At 40.4% G+C, this 18,782-nt stretch overlaps 1 protein-coding gene across 1 annotated transcript in view; it reads left to right on the top strand.

Moving 5' to 3' along the window:
• Positions 1-12,183, top strand: part of LOC140127154 (carboxypeptidase A1-like) — a 28,878-nt gene extending 16,695 nt beyond the window's left edge. The window contains exons 3-11 of the mRNA XM_072147498.1: positions 2,041-2,175; positions 4,898-4,996; positions 5,893-5,994; positions 6,751-6,849; positions 6,970-7,080; positions 7,712-7,802; positions 9,543-9,742; positions 9,828-9,912; positions 11,949-12,183. Coding sequence (XP_072003599.1) covers positions 2,041-2,175; positions 4,898-4,996; positions 5,893-5,994; positions 6,751-6,849; positions 6,970-7,080; positions 7,712-7,802; positions 9,543-9,742; positions 9,828-9,912; positions 11,949-12,136 — 1,110 coding nt within the window. The 3' untranslated portion in view covers positions 12,137-12,183. The remainder of the gene's footprint in view (positions 1-2,040; positions 2,176-4,897; positions 4,997-5,892; positions 5,995-6,750; positions 6,850-6,969; positions 7,081-7,711; positions 7,803-9,542; positions 9,743-9,827; positions 9,913-11,948) is intronic.
• Positions 12,184-18,782: the final 6,599 nt, after the last annotated feature.

The raw sequence follows: 18,782 nt of genomic DNA, 5'->3' as shown, positions 1-18,782 counted from the left end.
ACTTTCATTTAGCTTCTGAACATTCTACTAGTATCTGACAGTCCCATTGATGTTGGACTTTGTATATAAGATGGCAGCTGATGACTGGTTCAAGCAGTAGCATTTTTATTTATTAAATTATTTTATTCTGATCTCTTACTGTAGGCTCTTGTGAGTAGGGCCCTAACTTCTATTGTTCCATATGACTGTTTTATGTATATAAACTATTATTATAGTTTTTTAAATGTCCGATGTCTACACCGTTCCCTGGCCCAATGCCCACACCGTCGCCCGGCCCGATGTACGCACCGCCGCCCGTCCCAATGCCCGCACTGCCACTCAGCCTCTGTTGGCAGCATATCCCCTGCCTGGGCTGCACCCTTCTCCAGCGGCTTAAAGCCATCCAGAGCTACCTAGGCTTGCGCTGCATGCCTGGCTCCCCCTGTTCCAGCAGTCGGCAGCTCAACTCGTGCCTGGACCCAGCCTATACCGGAGTGCCCCTGACCACATGGAGCTGCTTGAAGCACCACCAAAGGGAACATGGTGAGCGCAATGTACGTGCTTAGCTAGGCCCGAACCACACACCAAACAACCACCACACCTGCAGCAAAAACGGGGATCACACTATGGTTTGGGCTACGGTCGGAACCTTCACCAGGAGCGAGGCAGCTTCTGAACCTGGGTGTGCCCATAAGCTGCCACCATTTCCCCTTCCACCTCCTTCCCATTCAAGTACCTGTTGGGATCGCTTGCACCAGGCTGTTTGGGTCTCCTGGTTGAGCACAACAGAGTGCCGGTTTTCTTCCAGCCTGCCATTAGCGCCAGTACTGAGGAGACACCAGTCTGCCGAATTGCAGGTGATCACAAGCAATACTGGTCAGGTCCAACCAGAGTTCTGACACGCAGTTCTGGCGACATCAGAACCGGGCAGCCTAAACACTGGTACTGGTGGGACCACAGCAGCGTGCGGTGTTCAACAGCTGTAGCCAGCATCACAACGCCATCCATGTACCCAACCAAGTACAGGTAACCGTCATATAAGCTATGTGACCCATGTTGTTTCTACTGTGACTGTCAATTGTAGCTCACTGTGAGCTGTGAAGTGACAAGTGAAGGAAAAGAAAGTATACAGCCCACGGTGGTGAGATTTGGTTGGTGGCGCGCCCGCACGTGGCTACAAAGCCTTTTGCTTCTTCCATATATACACTATCACGGTGTACCGGACATTGGAGCAAGTGGGAGCTGCTGGAGTAACCATTATCGGAGACCTGCAAAAAGGGTGGATATCATCCCCCATTTTGGTTTTCTTATTGCACTTGTAAAGTGCCCATCAGGTGAGCACCTTTCAATACTTACCTGACACAACTACTCTGACGATATCACGCGAGGCGCCGTCCTCTTTGTTGTACTTTTGTTCTCCAATTCTAAATACACTGAATTACCTGGAAGGTCTGATGGCAGTTTCTTGATATGCCTCCTGCAGCAATTGTCCATCAGGCTAGTAACCCTTGCTGGACAGGGCTGTACTGCAGAGAGCAGGGTGTGGCTCAATAAATTCGAACATAGAGAAACCTAAGGCTGCATTCACACACATGTATGGGGGACGTATATACTTCCCCCATACACTTCTAAAGGCTCACGGCACCGTACTGGAGCGGTACGGTGCAGCACACATGCGGCACTGTACCACTCCGTAGCCCGGGAAAAGATAGGACATGTTTTTATGGAGAGGAGCGCTCACCCCCTCCTACTCTCCCCGCACGCTGCTGTGTGCCCGCCGTGCTATGGCAGTGTGCATGTAGCCTAAGTCACAGTTCACACACTAGAGATAAACATGTTAACGTCACCTATTCCGCCAACTGTGGATAGAGGGGAGTTTTGGCACAGACATTACAGAAATGCTGTATTTGTGTTAATGACAGTAAATTAGAGAATTTGTTATTTTGTTATTCTGAGTATATTTAAGAATCCAGTCTTCCTGGGAATGATTAGATTCTACTTTTTATTAGTAAATAGGGATAGATTTAAGGATATTAACATAAAATAATGTCTTTCATCCAGGTTGATTACTGGCGCAGTCCTTCAAAACCTAATCTACCTGTTGACATGAGAGTACCTAACACTGTTTTACAGCAAGTTAAGATATTTCTGGAGTCAAACAGCATTGATTACACCATCATGATAGAGGATGTCCAGGTACCTATTAAAAGTCACGTTAAGATTTTTTTGTCACCTTTCTGTGAATGTGTGAGAATAAGGAATAAAACTGAAGCTTTAAAAAGTGCATGACTTCCTTCTATAGTACATTGATGTATATGTTGGGTATCATTCATAATAATCACACATAATATAAAGCTACTGTATTTCGGTGCTAAATGCATATGACAGCCCAAAGTGACAAATGTCATTGCCTTCTGCAGATACTGGATGTCAGAGCATCTAAGCATTGAGATGACTCTGCTCAATCCCAAATGTATGTTCTTACAACATGTTTTACTGGTGGAAAACTTAGTAATTGAATTTAAGATAAATCATCAACTGAAATCTAAATTATTAATTGCTGTAATTTCTGTTTGATCTCATCAGCATTTCCAGCAATGTCACTAATATGCTACAGCTATAACTACCACAATATCCTCTCATCAAGAAATACACTGCAGCAAAAGAGAAGACAATACATTATTTGAACAAAAACGCAATCACTTGTATTAAACAAAACAATAGAATACATGAACTTGAAATAAAATGTCTACATTATAAATTGGTGGCATACAAGATGCTTTGGGAGGAAACAAGGTGATTCTCCCACTTTGACAAATGCATCCAGCGAGACACATGTCGGATAGGTGTGCTCTCCCTATACCTGTGGTTTGTATTATGCCTGTATATACCCATTGGGGCTCATTTACTAAGGGTCGCTTTGCACACTTTTGTTGGACTGTGCACCTTTTTCGGAGCTAAAATTGCTTTCACATGTATTTAATAACTGTGTGCGCTGGGATTGTGGTGCATGTGACCCTTTTGTGTCGCTGACTTCCATGCGACACAAATTAGGGGTCGTGCCGTCAGATGGTCTGACTGATTCAGACTGAGCTCTGTATTTAACTTTTAAATTGCATCACAAGCCCTATGTTTAAGGGCGCTGTCCCACGTTTGCAAACGCAGACAAAGCCGCGCCCACCGGGGTGGGCCGTGGCCCGATCGCATCAGCGGTTCTATGGAAACGCCTGCAATCGGAAACGAGCCGCCGATGTTTTGTGTTAATTTATTGCAAAACACTGGCGGCTCGTCCCCGATCGCTGGCGTGTCCATAGAAACGCTGATGCGATCGGGCCGCGTCCCGCCCCGGTGGGTGTGGCTTTGTTTGCAAACGCAACGCGGGACAGCGCCCACAATCTTAGTGAATAGCTGCACCCTGCATTAAAGACAGACAATGCACTTTCATTGAACTCCGGTGACCCTGTAAGTAAATGTGCTCCATTATGTCAAGCAATGTGAAGGTTTTCTTTAGGCTGTGGACCTTTATGATATTGGGGCACATTACTTACCCGGTCCTGTCGCGATCCCCGCTGTGTACTCTGCCGCAATTCACAAAGATTGTGCGCCCGATATCCTGCATCTGTCGCTTCCCCGTTCAGGTCCACCGGAGGTCACCTTCTTCTTCCCTGTGTATATAAGTGCATTGGATGCGACACAATTTTGAAGTTAAATCCCGCGCTCAGTCCGAATCCGTCTACGGGCCCACCCCAGATTTCTGTCGCATGAAAGTCCGACGGCCCATCCCCCCCATTTCTGTCGCATGAAAGTCCGAAGGCCCATCCCCCCATTTCTGTTGGATGAAAGTCGGCACCAAAATCCGATCACGTGCGACACAATCCCCTTCTAAATACCTGTCCCAGCGGTCCAAAAATTGATGCACATTAACCTCTTTTTTTTTTAAATGTATACATTTTTGCATATATATTTTTTAAAAATTTATTGGTTAAGGGTGAGGTCACACGTGATGTTTAGGTTGTGTATTGAAACGCATTACAACAGCTGAGGAGAAGTGATTTTCCTAATTACATTACTGTTGCTCATTAACAATTTGCGTTTACAAAACGTGATATCTACATTATCTGGGTTTACAAACCACACATGTTAACACATTTTAACACTTGCATAAACACAGTGTCAACGCATGCTTTAACATTGTGTTTATATTGCATTTTGTAAACGCAATTGTTAACAGTAATGTCATTAGGCAAATCATCTCTACTCAGCCTTTGTTATGTGTTTCAAAATGAAATGAAAACGCAAGCAGACGTGTGACCGCAGCCTCATATGTCTCAATTATACACCAAAGGAAAAAAAAACTATGATACATGTTCCCCACTGAATGGATTTGAGGGGGAAATGTTTGCTTGTGCTGTTTGATGCATATTTCGTTTGAAATGAATGGGACGTGGTTTAAAAGCATTTTTCATATGATCCCTTCAATGTTAAATAACGCGATTGAAAAATTGTAAGAAAACAATGCAAGGCTTTCAAGGGAACCTGAAGATGAGGATTTAGTTGACTCCCTAATAGCACTCTGGAAAATGTGGCCACGTGCATGAGCTTTTAGAAAGAAATAAGGACGCATGCTAGCCACAAAAGAAATGGTTAGCACACAGTCCCATTGTGGGACTGTGAGGACTTACAAAAATGACTTATGGATCTACATCCTCATTACAGTTTAACTTGCACATTACCCCATTGAGTTGATCTAGAAATCTGTACTAAAATTTCCTTCACAATCTGCTAGTGTTACATAGATAAGGCAGCAAGTTAGTTTAAAGCAATTTACTATTTAAAGTAGCTTTAAAGTAGATTTTGAGTACTTTTTAATATGTTTCTGCTTTATTACCAATTCCCTTCTTTTTCTGTTTCTTCCAAGGAACTTTTGGACCAGGAGCAAGAACAAATAAAATCTGCAAAGTTTCATGAGAGAAGTACTAATAGCTTTAGTTACTCCACTTATCACACAATAGAAGAGGTGAATAGATGTTTCATTCAATTTTAATCCTAAAATCAGATGGCTTTTCTTTTTTTGGGTAAAAATTAATCTTGTAGGGTGGATTCATCATTGTTATGTGCTGTTTCATTTTCTGCCTTATATGCTAAGTTTGCATAATTAGTAGAGATGAGCGGACCTGAAGTTCCCGTTTGGGTTCGGGTGTGCCCTGCGTGAGCCGGACATGCTGCCGGATTGGCTGTTGAACAGCCAATCTGACAAATTAACTCCCCTAGCTACTAGCTTGGCTGTGATTGGCCAAGGGAACACCCCTAGCTAACCAGAGCCATGGCCAGTTGCTAGAGGCATTAATATGCTGAATTTATTGTTGGCAGCCAATCTGGCAATATGTCCATGCCGCGTGGGGCACAACCATACATGAACCCAAATGGAAATTCAGGTCTGCTCATCTTTAATCATTAGGCATGCACACTGTTTATAAAAATTGTACTGAATGGGGAAAATATAACCATAATAAAAGGGCAGCGGTCCAATTTGCAGTCTTTGCAGTGAAGGCATTTCAGCATTGCTATTTATTTGCAATTGTTGGCTAAATTAATTATCAGAAAGAAGTGGTCAATTCATTATTGAATTCATGATAGTGAACAGGTAAATGTCAATAATCAGCCTTTGCCAGTAGGTGTAAAATGTGCAAAAATCTACCTATGCAGAAATGGTTAAAGCATAGAATACCATAGAATAAGTAATGAACTTATATATGGGATAGATAGGATAGACAAGTAAATATGCATACAAAGGGGCAGGTATACCTTCTTAACTATATTTTGTACTGATCCAATAGTTTAAAAATAAATTGTAAAAGAGCTTTACATTAGATAAAATGGCATAACTGTAATCCCTCTACTGTTTTTTGTAAGATTTATCGCTGGATTGACAGTTTGGTGATGGATTATCCAAAACTCGTTAGCAAAATTGATATTGGTCAAAGCTATGAAGGTCGTCCAATATATGCTTTGAAGGTAAATGTGATGTAAAATACCATGCAACCTAATAGAGGACAATTGTAGTTTGTTTTCCTTTGGAAGATATGTACTGTATGGGATCCATGTTATGGCCTCTCACTAAGCTAGACAGTACCATGCTCATATGCAAGTCTTATAAGAAGCTACTGTGTCACTTTGCCTCTAAAAAGTGTTGGTCCATATGACAGCACATGACAGTAGTCTTTTATTTTTCTTAATGATTTTTCTTTATGTACTAATTCCAAATGTAACTGTTTAAAAAATGTTTTTCAATGAAAACATATTGAAACAGACATTTATCTGCTGTCACCTCTAGTACAATTTTAAATTTGTTATACAAAATGCACAATTCCGTGCTCTTACTTGACTTCACTGTATATCAGTTTTAAACATATTATTTTCCATATTCTATCACAGTTGGTGGGAAGGATTAGTTAACTGTCTTTGTGGGTTTGTGTTTTACATTGTACTTTTTGGTGGCTTTCCTACACAAATGTATTGATAAGTGTTACTTAAAGGATTGTTAGACTGAAAAATTAATAATTTCAGTAAAGTATACATTCACTTGCCCATAATGTGTGCCGATTAAAACATTGTAGAGAACATAGCCGTTCCTCCCGCATGCTTTTATTTTCATCTAGCAGACATATTTTGGTTTATTACTGCCTTTATTTGTTTTATTCCTTTGCAGCACTAAACTAACATTACAGCACCTTTTTAAAATATTTTTTCATTTTTTTTTAAATATTCCAGTTTAGCACAAGTGGGAACAAACCAGCTATTTGGATCGACACTGGAATTCATTCTCGCGAGTGGATTACCCAGGCCACAGGAATATGGACCGCTAAAAAGGTTGTGATCAAGGGCTAGCATATTTAATTGTATATATATGTAGTGTATTCCATTTGTGCATTTTCAATAAAACATACTAAAGTATATTATTTACCTTGTTAACTGAAACTTTATTTATAGATTGCAAGTAGCTATGGTGTTGACTCATCACTGACAGATATTCTGGACAACATGGACATATTTTTGGAAATTGTAACTAACCCTGATGGTTATGCATACACCCATAGTACGGTAAGATTAATAATATTACACTTTGGAGAGCAGAGCCTTGTAACTTTCTTCTTCTAGACTTCTTTACATATGAATAAATTATAGAAAATAGACACAATGACACAAAGCCTAATAAAACACAATCTTCTACTGTTTCCTCTTTTAAAGGTCCACAGTTTTTTTAGTTTCAACAAAATTTTATTAAAGGAAAACAGAATGGTGCCTTACGATAGGTCACGGCAAAACACATACCCCTCGCAGGGGGAATTTACAGAGTTTGGTATGATACATAGCCAGCTATTGTATCAATCAAAAAAAGAGTGAAAACAGAAGGATGGAAGAAAAGGGGTGGTGGGGTCACAGGGGGGTTGGAAACCAGGAAATGGAATTAGTACAAGATCAGTATAGTTGCATATGTGGCAGTATAGATAACCGGAGTATCCATGTATACAGATATGCCATGTGAGATTACTAAAGGTTATTAGGGGAGAGCTAGAGCCCTCTCAAGGGTTGGTGAACCTTGTGCTGTGATCCATGAGTTCCAAATGCCTTCAAATAGGGGTAAGGTGTCTGTCCTTGTTGCCTTTATCCTTTCAAACAACGTCAGTAGTCCACAGTTTTTTTTAAATTATTTGCCATATGATTACTCTAGAACCGTATGTGGAGAAAGACCAGGTCGATCAACGTGGGCTCCTCTTGTGTTGGTGTGGATCCCAACAGGAATTGGAATGCAGGCTTTGGAGGTAAAAATAACATTTGTTTAGGTTGATATTTGTAAAAGTAGAGGTGAATGAAATTGCAATGCAATCAAAGGGAACCTGTCACCAGGAGACCCATTTTTAGCACTTCCCAGTCCCCACAGAGCATAGTACATACACTGCCAAAGTGTTTTTGTATTAAAAATTGGTTTTACAGAAAAAAAGATATGTTATATTGTACCTTTCATTAGCATCTGCTGTGTGACTAGGCAGTTGCCTTTTGGCAGGAGCTGGAAAGGAGCAGCCCCCCCCCACCCTTGGGGAACAGCTTCTCCATGTGACCTTTTCAAATATATGAAAACACCCATCACTTGGCTTAGCTACGCCCCCTGCTCCTCTACAGCCAATCCCGAGTGAGGGGAGTTATTCATATATTTGAAAAGGTCACATGTTTCCCAAGGGTGGGGGGGGGGGAACTGCTCCTTTCCAGTCCCTCCCAAAAGGCAACTGCCTAGTCACACAGCAGATGGTAATGGAAGGTACAATATAACATATCTTTTTTTCTGTAAAACCTATTTTTAATACAAAAACACTTTGGCAGTGTATGTACTATGCTCTGTGGGGACTGGGGAGTGCTAAAAATGGGTCTCCTGGTGACAGGTTCCCTTTAAGCTTACATAGAACATATATACCTCCAAAATCAACGTTTTTATTCATTTTGTGTTAGATTTTGGCAATGTTAAAACATAGAAAGGCTTCAATTTGAATGAAGTAAAATGAAGATTGTTTCCAATGAGTAAGTTTGTTTCGACAAACTTGCTTCACACATGGGCAGGATTTACCAGACATTCCATGCTTGTTATGTAGCCCATTTAAAGTCTCTGGTGCTGATCCAGTCACACAGGCTCTATAGCAGTGGTGGCTAACCTATGGCACTGGTGCCAGAGGAGGCACTCATAGCCCTTTCTGTGGGCACTCAGACCATCACCAGAGATGACTCCAGGTATCTTCTTGCAGTCCCAGACAGTTCAGGACTTGCTGTGCACAGAGCTATTTTAAAGTGACAGCGCTACCTGGGACTACTGGAGGAATGGGAAGGTGTGGACAGATCTGGATCATCATTGTAGCTCCTGCTCCGGCCCTGACAATTCTTCCTGTTTATGGGACCCTGGAGGGAAGCTACAATGATCATCCAAATTTCTTCTATTTCCTGCTTTATTGGTGTCCTCAGGGTGCTGGTATCAATGAAAACGGTGACAGAGAAGGGAGTATGAATTAATTGAGTCACAAATTAAATTTCTGTGTTGGCACTTTGCGATCAATAAGCGGGTCTTGGTTGTAGTTTGGGCACTCGTTCTCTAAAAGGTTCGCCATCACTGCTCTATAGCATACCCCTCCAGCTCGGATCTTTTTGATCCAACTGCTTATAGTAAAAGTTAAATTGCTACGGTAGAAATGTTATTAGAATTTTTAAAAAGTTTTTGTTTTAAGGGAAAACCTTTGTAAGTTAAAATTAAATAACTTCCTCTGATAAACCTGATAATCTCACAAGTTTTAACAGAAAGGTATTTTAAAAGATTACAAGTTGTTGTTTTTTTAGGTATACATTTTTTAGTTGGCAGGTATATACGTAATATCTGGAAAAATGGTTTATACAAACATCAAGGTTTGAAACAACAAAAAGTATACTCTATTTCAGAGGAAACCCACAAATTGTTACTATTAATTCATCATGTGTACAAAACTAAAGGAAAGCAGTAGACATATGGTTTTCTGGTTTTGTAGGTCCTGGTTCCAGCAGTAATCCATGTGGTGAGACATATCATGGAGCATATCCTCACTCTGAACCTGAAGTGAACTCTATTGTGGATTTTATCTTGGCTCATGGCAATGTGAAGGCTATGCTTACCATACACAGCTACTCGCAGATGCTTCTCTTTCCTTATGGCTACACCAATGAACTGGCACCTGACCACAAAGAACTGGTAAGAATGAACAACAACTGTGTGTACATATATTATAAAAAAGAATGGATAAAATTGCCACCTACCAAATTTTTTATATTGGTAGATGGAACTGGCCAAGCGAACAGCGACTGCTTTAGCATCCTTACATGGAACTAAGTATACTTATGGGACCACTATTGCCACAATTTGTAAGTACCACTCTATTAGAGTAATTGTCTACTTTAGGAAATAGGATAACAATGTTTCAGCAATGAGGTAAATAAATGTTTATCATTTAAAGGAAATCTACACTCAAAATCTATCATGATAAACCAGAGACACTTACTCATAAATGCAGCTTCACAGGATATTACATTGTGCAAGAGTGTATGGGAATGGGGTTTATTTTAGTGTGTATTGTGCATTCTGATTAAAAAAATATGGGTGTGGGATACGTTTATTAATGGGTGTGGTTTGTTATTTTAAGTTGTTGATGGTGTTGGTTTCTGCTGTAATAATTGGTTTGGTGGGGTGAAGGATGTTGTTTAATTATTTTGGTGTGTGTAACATTATTGTTATAATAAAAAAGTGTGCTAGATGTGAATGGGTTGGACCAGCAGGTGAGTTATTGTAAATATTTTGTATACAATAGGGGAGGGTTTATGTCATGTATTATTGATATATTATATGATTATTGCTATGTTTCATACTTTTAATAAAAGATCTATAGTGTCTACTGCGTCCTCAAATTTCCTCTGACGGAGTTAGATTACATCAGGCAGAGGGAGGGTGGAAGTAGTGTTGAGGGAGAGGGAGACAATGTAGCAGCCCATGAAGCTACAACATTGAGGGGCTCTGGTAACACCCCCAGAACCCTTCTGACTCATTAGCAACATTTTAAAAGTTGATTTTACAAGGGAGGAGGCCATGGATAACAAATATAAGAAGATTACCACAGTGAAGGTGCCTGGAGTAAGTGCCCCCGGTTTATCATGCTTGATTTTTGTAGTAGTTTTTTTATGCACTGAAAATATAAGAAGCACAAAAATCTCCTATCCAAAAAGATTGACATCTCAGGACAGAATGGTTCATCTGGATACATTTAAAATACATTTCAAAACACAATTCATTTGTATCTTGTAAACACGGCATTATGCAATGTTCACACTATGGGGCAGATTTATCAAGCTGTCTGAAAGTCAGAATATTTCTAGTTGCCCATGGCAACCAATCACAGCTCAGCTTTCATTTTACCAGTGCTCATGAATATTTTAAAGGGGAACTGTGATCGGTTGCCATGGGCAACTAAAAATATTCTGACTCTCAGACAGCTTAATAAATCTGCCCCTATGTATGTTTTAAAATGCATTGCACATACAACGGGAAAAAATGCTACTTAAAACACATCTGTGTTTTTAACATTGTTAATCATTTTTTCCCAATGCGTTTGCAATGCAATTCAAAACACAATAGAAATGCATACTTTCAGCATGGTCTAAAACTATACATTTACTATCAGTAAGCAGCATTTGGTTGGCCCCCGGAAATAAATTTCACTGGTGACCCTAGTCCCCCCAGTCCAACCCAGCTCTTGTTGCACCAAATTTATCAAACATTGGGGCACATTAACTTACCTGTCCTGACACATTCCCTAAAAGTGCATTGTCCGACCGGAATGCACTTTTCCGCGATTCACTAAGATTGTGTGCTCGCTATCCTGCATGCATTGCTTCCCTGCTCAGGTCTACCAGAGTTCACCTTCTTCTTCCCGGTGAATGTAAGTCCTTGATCTTGCAACACAATTTCAAAGTTAAATTGCGCTCAGTCTGAATCAGTCGGATCGTCCGACAGCCCGCCCCCCGATTTCTGTTGCATGAAAGCCAGCGCAGCGATCGACACAATCCCCAGTTAAATACCTGTCACAGCGGCGCAAATCCTGAAAATGTCAGAAAATCTGATGAAAGTGCCACCCTTAGTAAATAAGCCCCAATGTGTGGCATTTGATATATTAGACATTGAAGATTCCAAAACTGACTTAAAGGGGTATTTTGATCTGGGAATTCACATTTCATTTAATTCATCTGCTATATATTGCATGTTATTTAAAAAATCTTCCCGTGTGAAGATAATTTCCCTTAAATGTAATCATATGGGTCCTTGAATATGGCCACCCCGACCTCTTAATGGCTCAGGATGATGCTGTTTATATTTAAATATTGTTTTCAAATTATTGGATTCTATTTAGACCAAGCAGATGGCACAACAACCGACTGGGCCTATAATAATGGCATCAAGTATTCCTACACCTTTGAATTAAGAGATACTGGAAAGTATGGCTTTATCCTTCCTGCTGAACAGATCATACCCACAGCAGAAGAAACTTGGCTGGCACTTATGACAATTATGGAACATGTCAAAGATCACCCATATTAACTTGATATTTGGATATGAATATTAAACTTATTTTTGTCTGCCCCACAGCATTTTGTTATTTTTTTTGTTTAATTATCTCTCTTAGTTTGTTGTTGACATGCACATTACATATAATTCTTAAAATATCCTCTGTAAATATTTAGATTTATTTAAAGGGACCCTATAAAAAAAAAATCATGCTGGCATAAGGTACACAACATAGTGATTTCAAGTAGTGGGATTAAGGTAGGAAGTAATAAAAACAGCAGCATCACACTTTGTGATCGCACATATTTGTGATTTCTATCCAGTGATTACACAGTAAAGGGAACCTGTCAGCCTGTTTGTGTTTGGGTAATGTAAATGTTGATGACATGGTTCTAAGATATTGAAGATGGTGATGTATAAGTACAGTATTAGGTTTCCTGAACACAATGCATGCAGTTCCTTCGGTTGCAAATAACATTCCCATTCCTTGCAGTCATTCGCGGCTGAAAAAGACTGCCTAGCCGCAAACTCTGGCAGAAATAAGAACTGCTCTATCTTTTGAAGCAAGCTCCGGCAGTTGGGCTTTGGAATACATGGCCATGGCTATAAGTCTAAAGAAGTAAATGAAGTGCCTGACGAAGGCCCTTGTCCAGGGCCGAAACGCGTAGCAAACCATTTTTTAATTATGTTTTAATAATACAATAAAGAACCTGCTTAGAAATTTACTACAATTGGGTAGTACTTTGGATCCACGCGGCGCCGACGCTTCCCTTATCTCCTCCACGGGAAATTTCCACAGTATCTCTGCCACTCCGCCGACTGGTACGGAATTTGCATAAGGGACCACGGGCTGCCGATGCGTGATACCCTAAAAAGGTGCTTTTGATTAAGCCCTCAGGTGAGCGGCCAAACTTAACCTTTACAATTTCTTCACATTATCACTACTATTTCACGAGGTCAGCGCACCTTTTTTCTGTTTTCATCTCTTCCTTCATTTTTCATCTCATGAGATTTGAACATCGAGACCAAGTGTTCTAAGAGCTGATTTGAAGGCATCACTAACCTCCAGTACCGTTACGAAAGAAGTAAATGAGCCCTTAAAGGGGTTTTCCCATCTAGGCATTTAATTGATTTCATTTGCCATATGTAAATGTTTCTTCAATTGGATGTTATTAAAAAAAATGTTCCCGTGTGAAGATAATCTCTCATAAATGTAGTCATGTTGTCCCTTAGAAACGAGATAGCTTAATCGGATACGACCACCTCACATTTTGGCAGCAGTGGCCAGACATGTGCTATTGAGTCCTGTCTGACCACCTGGATTCAGCAATCATTACCACAGGGCGGCTGTAGGATATGTAGTAGCTCGGAGACATTTCATATACAAACACCCTTTGTGTCTTTGTGCAATCACTCAATCAGAGGTGACCGTATCCAAGGACATAGTCTTCTTTCTAAGGGACCATATCACTACATTTATGAGAAATTATCATCACACAGGTAATTTTTTTAATAACATCTAATTTAAGAAATGTACCGTATGTATATGGCAGATTAATGAAATTGAATGTGAATGCCCAGATGATAATACCCTTTTAAGGCCTCATGCACATGACCGTATGTCTTTTTTCTGTTCTGTATATTTTGTGATAGGTATAATATGATGTATGATGATGTTGAATTGTAGCCAGTCCAACTTATACCACTCAACGGGAAATAATTCAGGACAGACAACTTTAGTTATTTTCCAAAGACTGCCAGACAATGAGAATAATGATAGGAACAATGGTGACAGCTCTGGCTTGCAAATATAGATGAATATTATCACACCCAGATGTTATAACACCCAAACAGTTTTCCCCACTTGTACAATTTTCTTTACATTGACTAACATGTAGAGAATATCTTATTGGTTAAAATAGAGATAACGCAAGTGCCTACCAAAAACTCCTATTGCTATTGGTTAATTAATGGACACTATTGTTATGGGGACAACTAAACATACTTCTCTTTGAAATGCAGTGGGATAAAATACGTAGAATTATATCATTGTTTAGACATTCGTCTTTATGCAGACAATCCTAGATCCTGTTTCTTTTGCATAACACCATGTAAGAAGTCAACTGCCACTTACCCTTATTATTATTCCTGTCTACCAATTTGGTTTGTCCAGACATGACATTTGCACATGTAAAGTGTAGATCATTGTTCACACTAGAAGTCAGCAAGAGATACTTGCAATATCTTATCTTTCCTGCTCTTATCAATACATTAAACAGAACCGGGGCTTAACTAGGAGAGGCAGGGCCCCATAGCAGACTTCTGCATTGGGGCCTCCCTACCCCCTCAGAAAATATACATATTTGTATACACAAACATTTATACACACTAACACACAAACCAGCATTTATACACTCTTAGGGTACATTTACACAGCTGTATGCCCGCCCGGCCGCGGCTGGGAGAGCATAATATTGTGTGCTGGAGAGGAGGAGGAGTTGACCTCACCCCCTCTATAGAGAAAAGCGGCGCACACATGGGCAAATATAGAGCATGCTCTATCTTTTCCCAGTGTTTAGCGCAGAATGTACTGCCGCCGGACTGCAAATTTGCGGCCGCATATACATCCCCACAGACGGCTGTATGAATGTACCCTTGGGCTACATTCACACGACCGTGCCAGGGACATATGTACAGCTACGGCTGGGCGGCCCTGCATCCATGTGAATGTAGCCTTACACACATTTATGTTCTGATATATACATTTATACAGTTACACAGATCTGCTCTAGTAGCCGCTGACCACATAGGGGAAGTACATGGGAGAAATTAGAGATGAAAGATCCCTAGCCCTGTCATTCTGCTGTATATAATGGTGCACATCCTCCATTCTCTAGTATGTCAGGTCAGATGCCGGGGCTCCCTGACACTGTGGGCACCATAGCAGCTGCTATGGCTGCTACTGCTGTAGTTACGCCCCTGAACAGAATAACTCTCTATTGTTAACCAAAGCAACAGTTGTAATAGAACAACTTTCCACATTAAATAAAATGCATCCAGAAATGAAAATAATAGAAAATATATGCCTACACTATATAACTTTATTTTGGCCGTAAATACGTCTGTATGTGCATGTATGGCATCATATCTGTCGGCTGGCACATAATGCCTGGCTCACTATTGGATGGCTAACAGAATGCACTTCCCACTGGTTCTGTTCTCCCTGGGTACTGCACGTATATATGGTGCATAACATCCAACATCCAGAGAATTTCACCAGAGGTCATAGTGCGCATAGAGGTCCGTGCTTTGTTAAGCCATGTTACCATGTGAGTGTCTGTGTGCTAGAAGATAGCTACAAGCAGTGTGTGTCTGGGTGAACTGTACGGTACCTAGTGAAGCGTTTATCTTAGTTTTTGTGTGTGGTTCTGGTGTAGGCATCTCATAAGCCATAATTATGGGTGGTGGCAGCTGCAATAAATGTATGAAATAAGTGTGTAACTGTATCATGAGCAGAGTGGTTCTATACAGTAGAATTCAATAGGTACTTAAGTGTTAGAGAGTACATGGAGTGGTTGTTTGCCCCATGGCCTTTACTTGTGTGATGTGCAGGGAGTAGAATTTAACATAAGGACACCATCTTGCATAGGAGGGCAGGGCTTTAGGTGCTAAATTTGAGGCTCTCTAGTGAAAGTGCAGTCTGTGACGTAACTCAAGAGTGGGAGTTCATCACAAATTGCCTCCTGCTTTTAGAGATTGCTTGGGAGTTCCATCCATAGATCATCTCACAAGACCATCTCCATGGCTCCCTCTGGTTAGACAATACATAAATATGGCCTTACTCACTACAACAGTTCCATTCTAGACAAACATTAGCTCTGAGTTAGCTGGACTTTAGTCTTAAGAACACCAAAAAATCCAACTAGTGATATATCCTGGGAGACCAGCATTCATGGTTTCCTTGACCCTGCCAAGCTGCCATCCATATGTAAAGCAGCCTGATACCCCTGGTCCTTTGTGACCAATAAACATATTACAGATACATTCTCACTGGGCTCCCCTGTAACACTTTTTGGGCTACAAGCTAGTCCCATCCCTTCCTGCAGAACACTGACTGTTAGTGACTGCAGATAAAAAAGGGTTCCACCTCATCATTAGATGGATAGAACTTTATTAATAAACCACTTCAACAGTGAAAAAACACCAGTAACAAAAAAACAATAGCAATATAACACACAAACACATATCATACTATTTACATGATACTAAAACAATAAACATAAGGAACCCACCTCTACCCGCAATCAGTAGATACACCGGCAAGCTCTTTGTTGTACAATGCAATTGCAAACGATATAAAGTATCTTCTATAGCGTTTTTTTTAGAGAACTTCATCTGAATAAATCTTGCACTAAAATGGCTTTTCCTAGCCATGGGTAAAGCAAATAGAGGGTGATCTGGATTATCTATTATATTATTACATTATTACATATCACATTATTGTCATCACATGTTGCTTGGCTATGCAAGGTACTGTAGAATTAAGCGGAGTACATGTGACTTTGTCAATAGTATACAGTTCAACTGCACTTAGGGGAAGTTGAATACTAATTTCCCCAAGTCAGGTACCACTTCAGACTCTTTTGAACCTCTAACCTTATCATCATCCATTTCTATATTAGTGCAGAAAACAGTATAATCCAGAGGAGGACGTGTGACATGGACATGATTAGACATTTCCGCTGCAACATCCTTGGATCCTACTCACTTCATATCAGGTCCGACTTCAGGATTCTTTGGACATATCACATTGACATCATTGCACTTTTCTAGGCAAGGAAGTGTAGGACAGGTGACATTCACATTATTATGCATTTTAACTGTGGTGGGGAAAATATCCCCACAGACTGGGATACAAATTCCTGGGTCAGTCCCCAGTAAAACATTTGAAGGCATCATCTTAGACACCTGGACTTCCTTTAATCCTCTTTCAGCACTTCCATCAAGGCACCCATGTGCCATATTTCCAGCAGAGTTGACTCTCCCAATCACAATAGAAACAGGGGGTTTAGTTGTGTCACGTGGTGCACTTGCATTAGAGAACCTCACATTTAGCACCTAAAGCCCCTACGCAAGATGGTGTTTTTACGCTGAATTCTACTCCCTAGCACCAAGCACCCAATTTTGTCAGAGGAACCACTCATCAGACCCCCTGACACTACACACCACACACACAAAGCCCAGGGGGTGCACAACAACACTATGCATCCCCTACAACTTACGTGCCGATGGTATGCTACCGCACAGAGCTACTCTGCTCAATGATACAGTCGCACACTTATTTCATAAACTTATCACAGCTGCTACCAACCTTTAATTATGGCTTACGAGATACCTACAGAAGGACTGCACACATACACCCAGATACATACAGCTCACAGTGTACCTGGACACACACTGCTCATTGCTATCTGCTAGCACACATACACTCACAGGGTAACACAGTTTGGCACTAATTCAGTTATGGGAACATATAGACCCACAAGTATGGCTTATTAAAGGACAATTTAATATGCAAAATGTACAATACTCATATGCTACAAAAAATATTAAATAAACAGACATACATAAAAGCAAAACTAATACGCCCTCTTTGTCATGTGAGAGGGGTGTGCTAAAGCTGTATCCAGGTGGGATGTTGTGGACATATTTACTAATTATACCATATCTTCTCCCAGGGGTCTCCTAGGAAGAAGATATTCCCAGCACAATAACCAGCATGAGTTTACAAATCTTGCAATACCAAACACCACTATAAAAGGTTGAGCCACTTGTTTAATATCTATTTTGTTGGCTCCCTTACTCTGAAATCCATGCTCTTGACACCCAAGGACTGTCAGAGGATGCTGAGTACAGATTCACTGACAAGAAATTGAAATATTTGAGTTATGACAAAGCTGACTTTGAAGTATAGTTTGGCCTAATCCTAAGCAGCCATTTTACAGACATCAGAAACACACATGACATTTGGTGATGGAAAGTCTACATCAATTAACATTTGCTATACATGGGACAGAGGATACAAAGAGGGGCAGAGTAAGAACTTGGCCTAGTGAATTGGTGTTTATTCCATTATCTTATAGCCAAGGTGGTTTTATCTGGGTGGGTACATCATACCCCATAATTAATCACATTTATATATTTGGATTTATATATTTGGAATTTTGAAGATTGTAAAGGAAGTCCACCATGGGTCTGACCATACAAGTCAGCAGACATTGTTAGTTATTGTCCCTGGGGATCTGTATAATCATACCTTTGTGTATATTCTTACTAGCAGTAGGACTGTTTAAAACAGATTTTATTTAAGGATGTTTGAGAATTGTAGCTTGAGCACTATGTGGTATACAGGATACACAAAGGATTTCACCCCACTGTAGTAAGTCAATATAAAATCCTTGAATATAAAAGCATTTAATTTTCATATTCCTGTTGCTACAATATACTCCACTATCAGGGGCAAAACTAGAAAAGGTTGGGCACCATAGTAATATTTTTAATAAAGCCCCCCCCCCCTTCCCATGAACCAGAATATTTACATTTTCCCTACCCTCGTCACACTTCCCTTTCACTCAGCGGAGACCAGTGAAGTCAACAGCAGTACTGCATCCCCCCAGCC

This window comes from Engystomops pustulosus, chromosome 4 (assembly GCF_040894005.1).
Source record: "Engystomops pustulosus chromosome 4, aEngPut4.maternal, whole genome shotgun sequence".
NCBI lineage: Eukaryota > Metazoa > Chordata > Amphibia > Anura > Leptodactylidae > Engystomops > Engystomops pustulosus.
The sequence above is the reverse complement of the archived record's forward strand: the minus strand, read 5'-3'. Positions and strand labels throughout refer to the sequence as shown.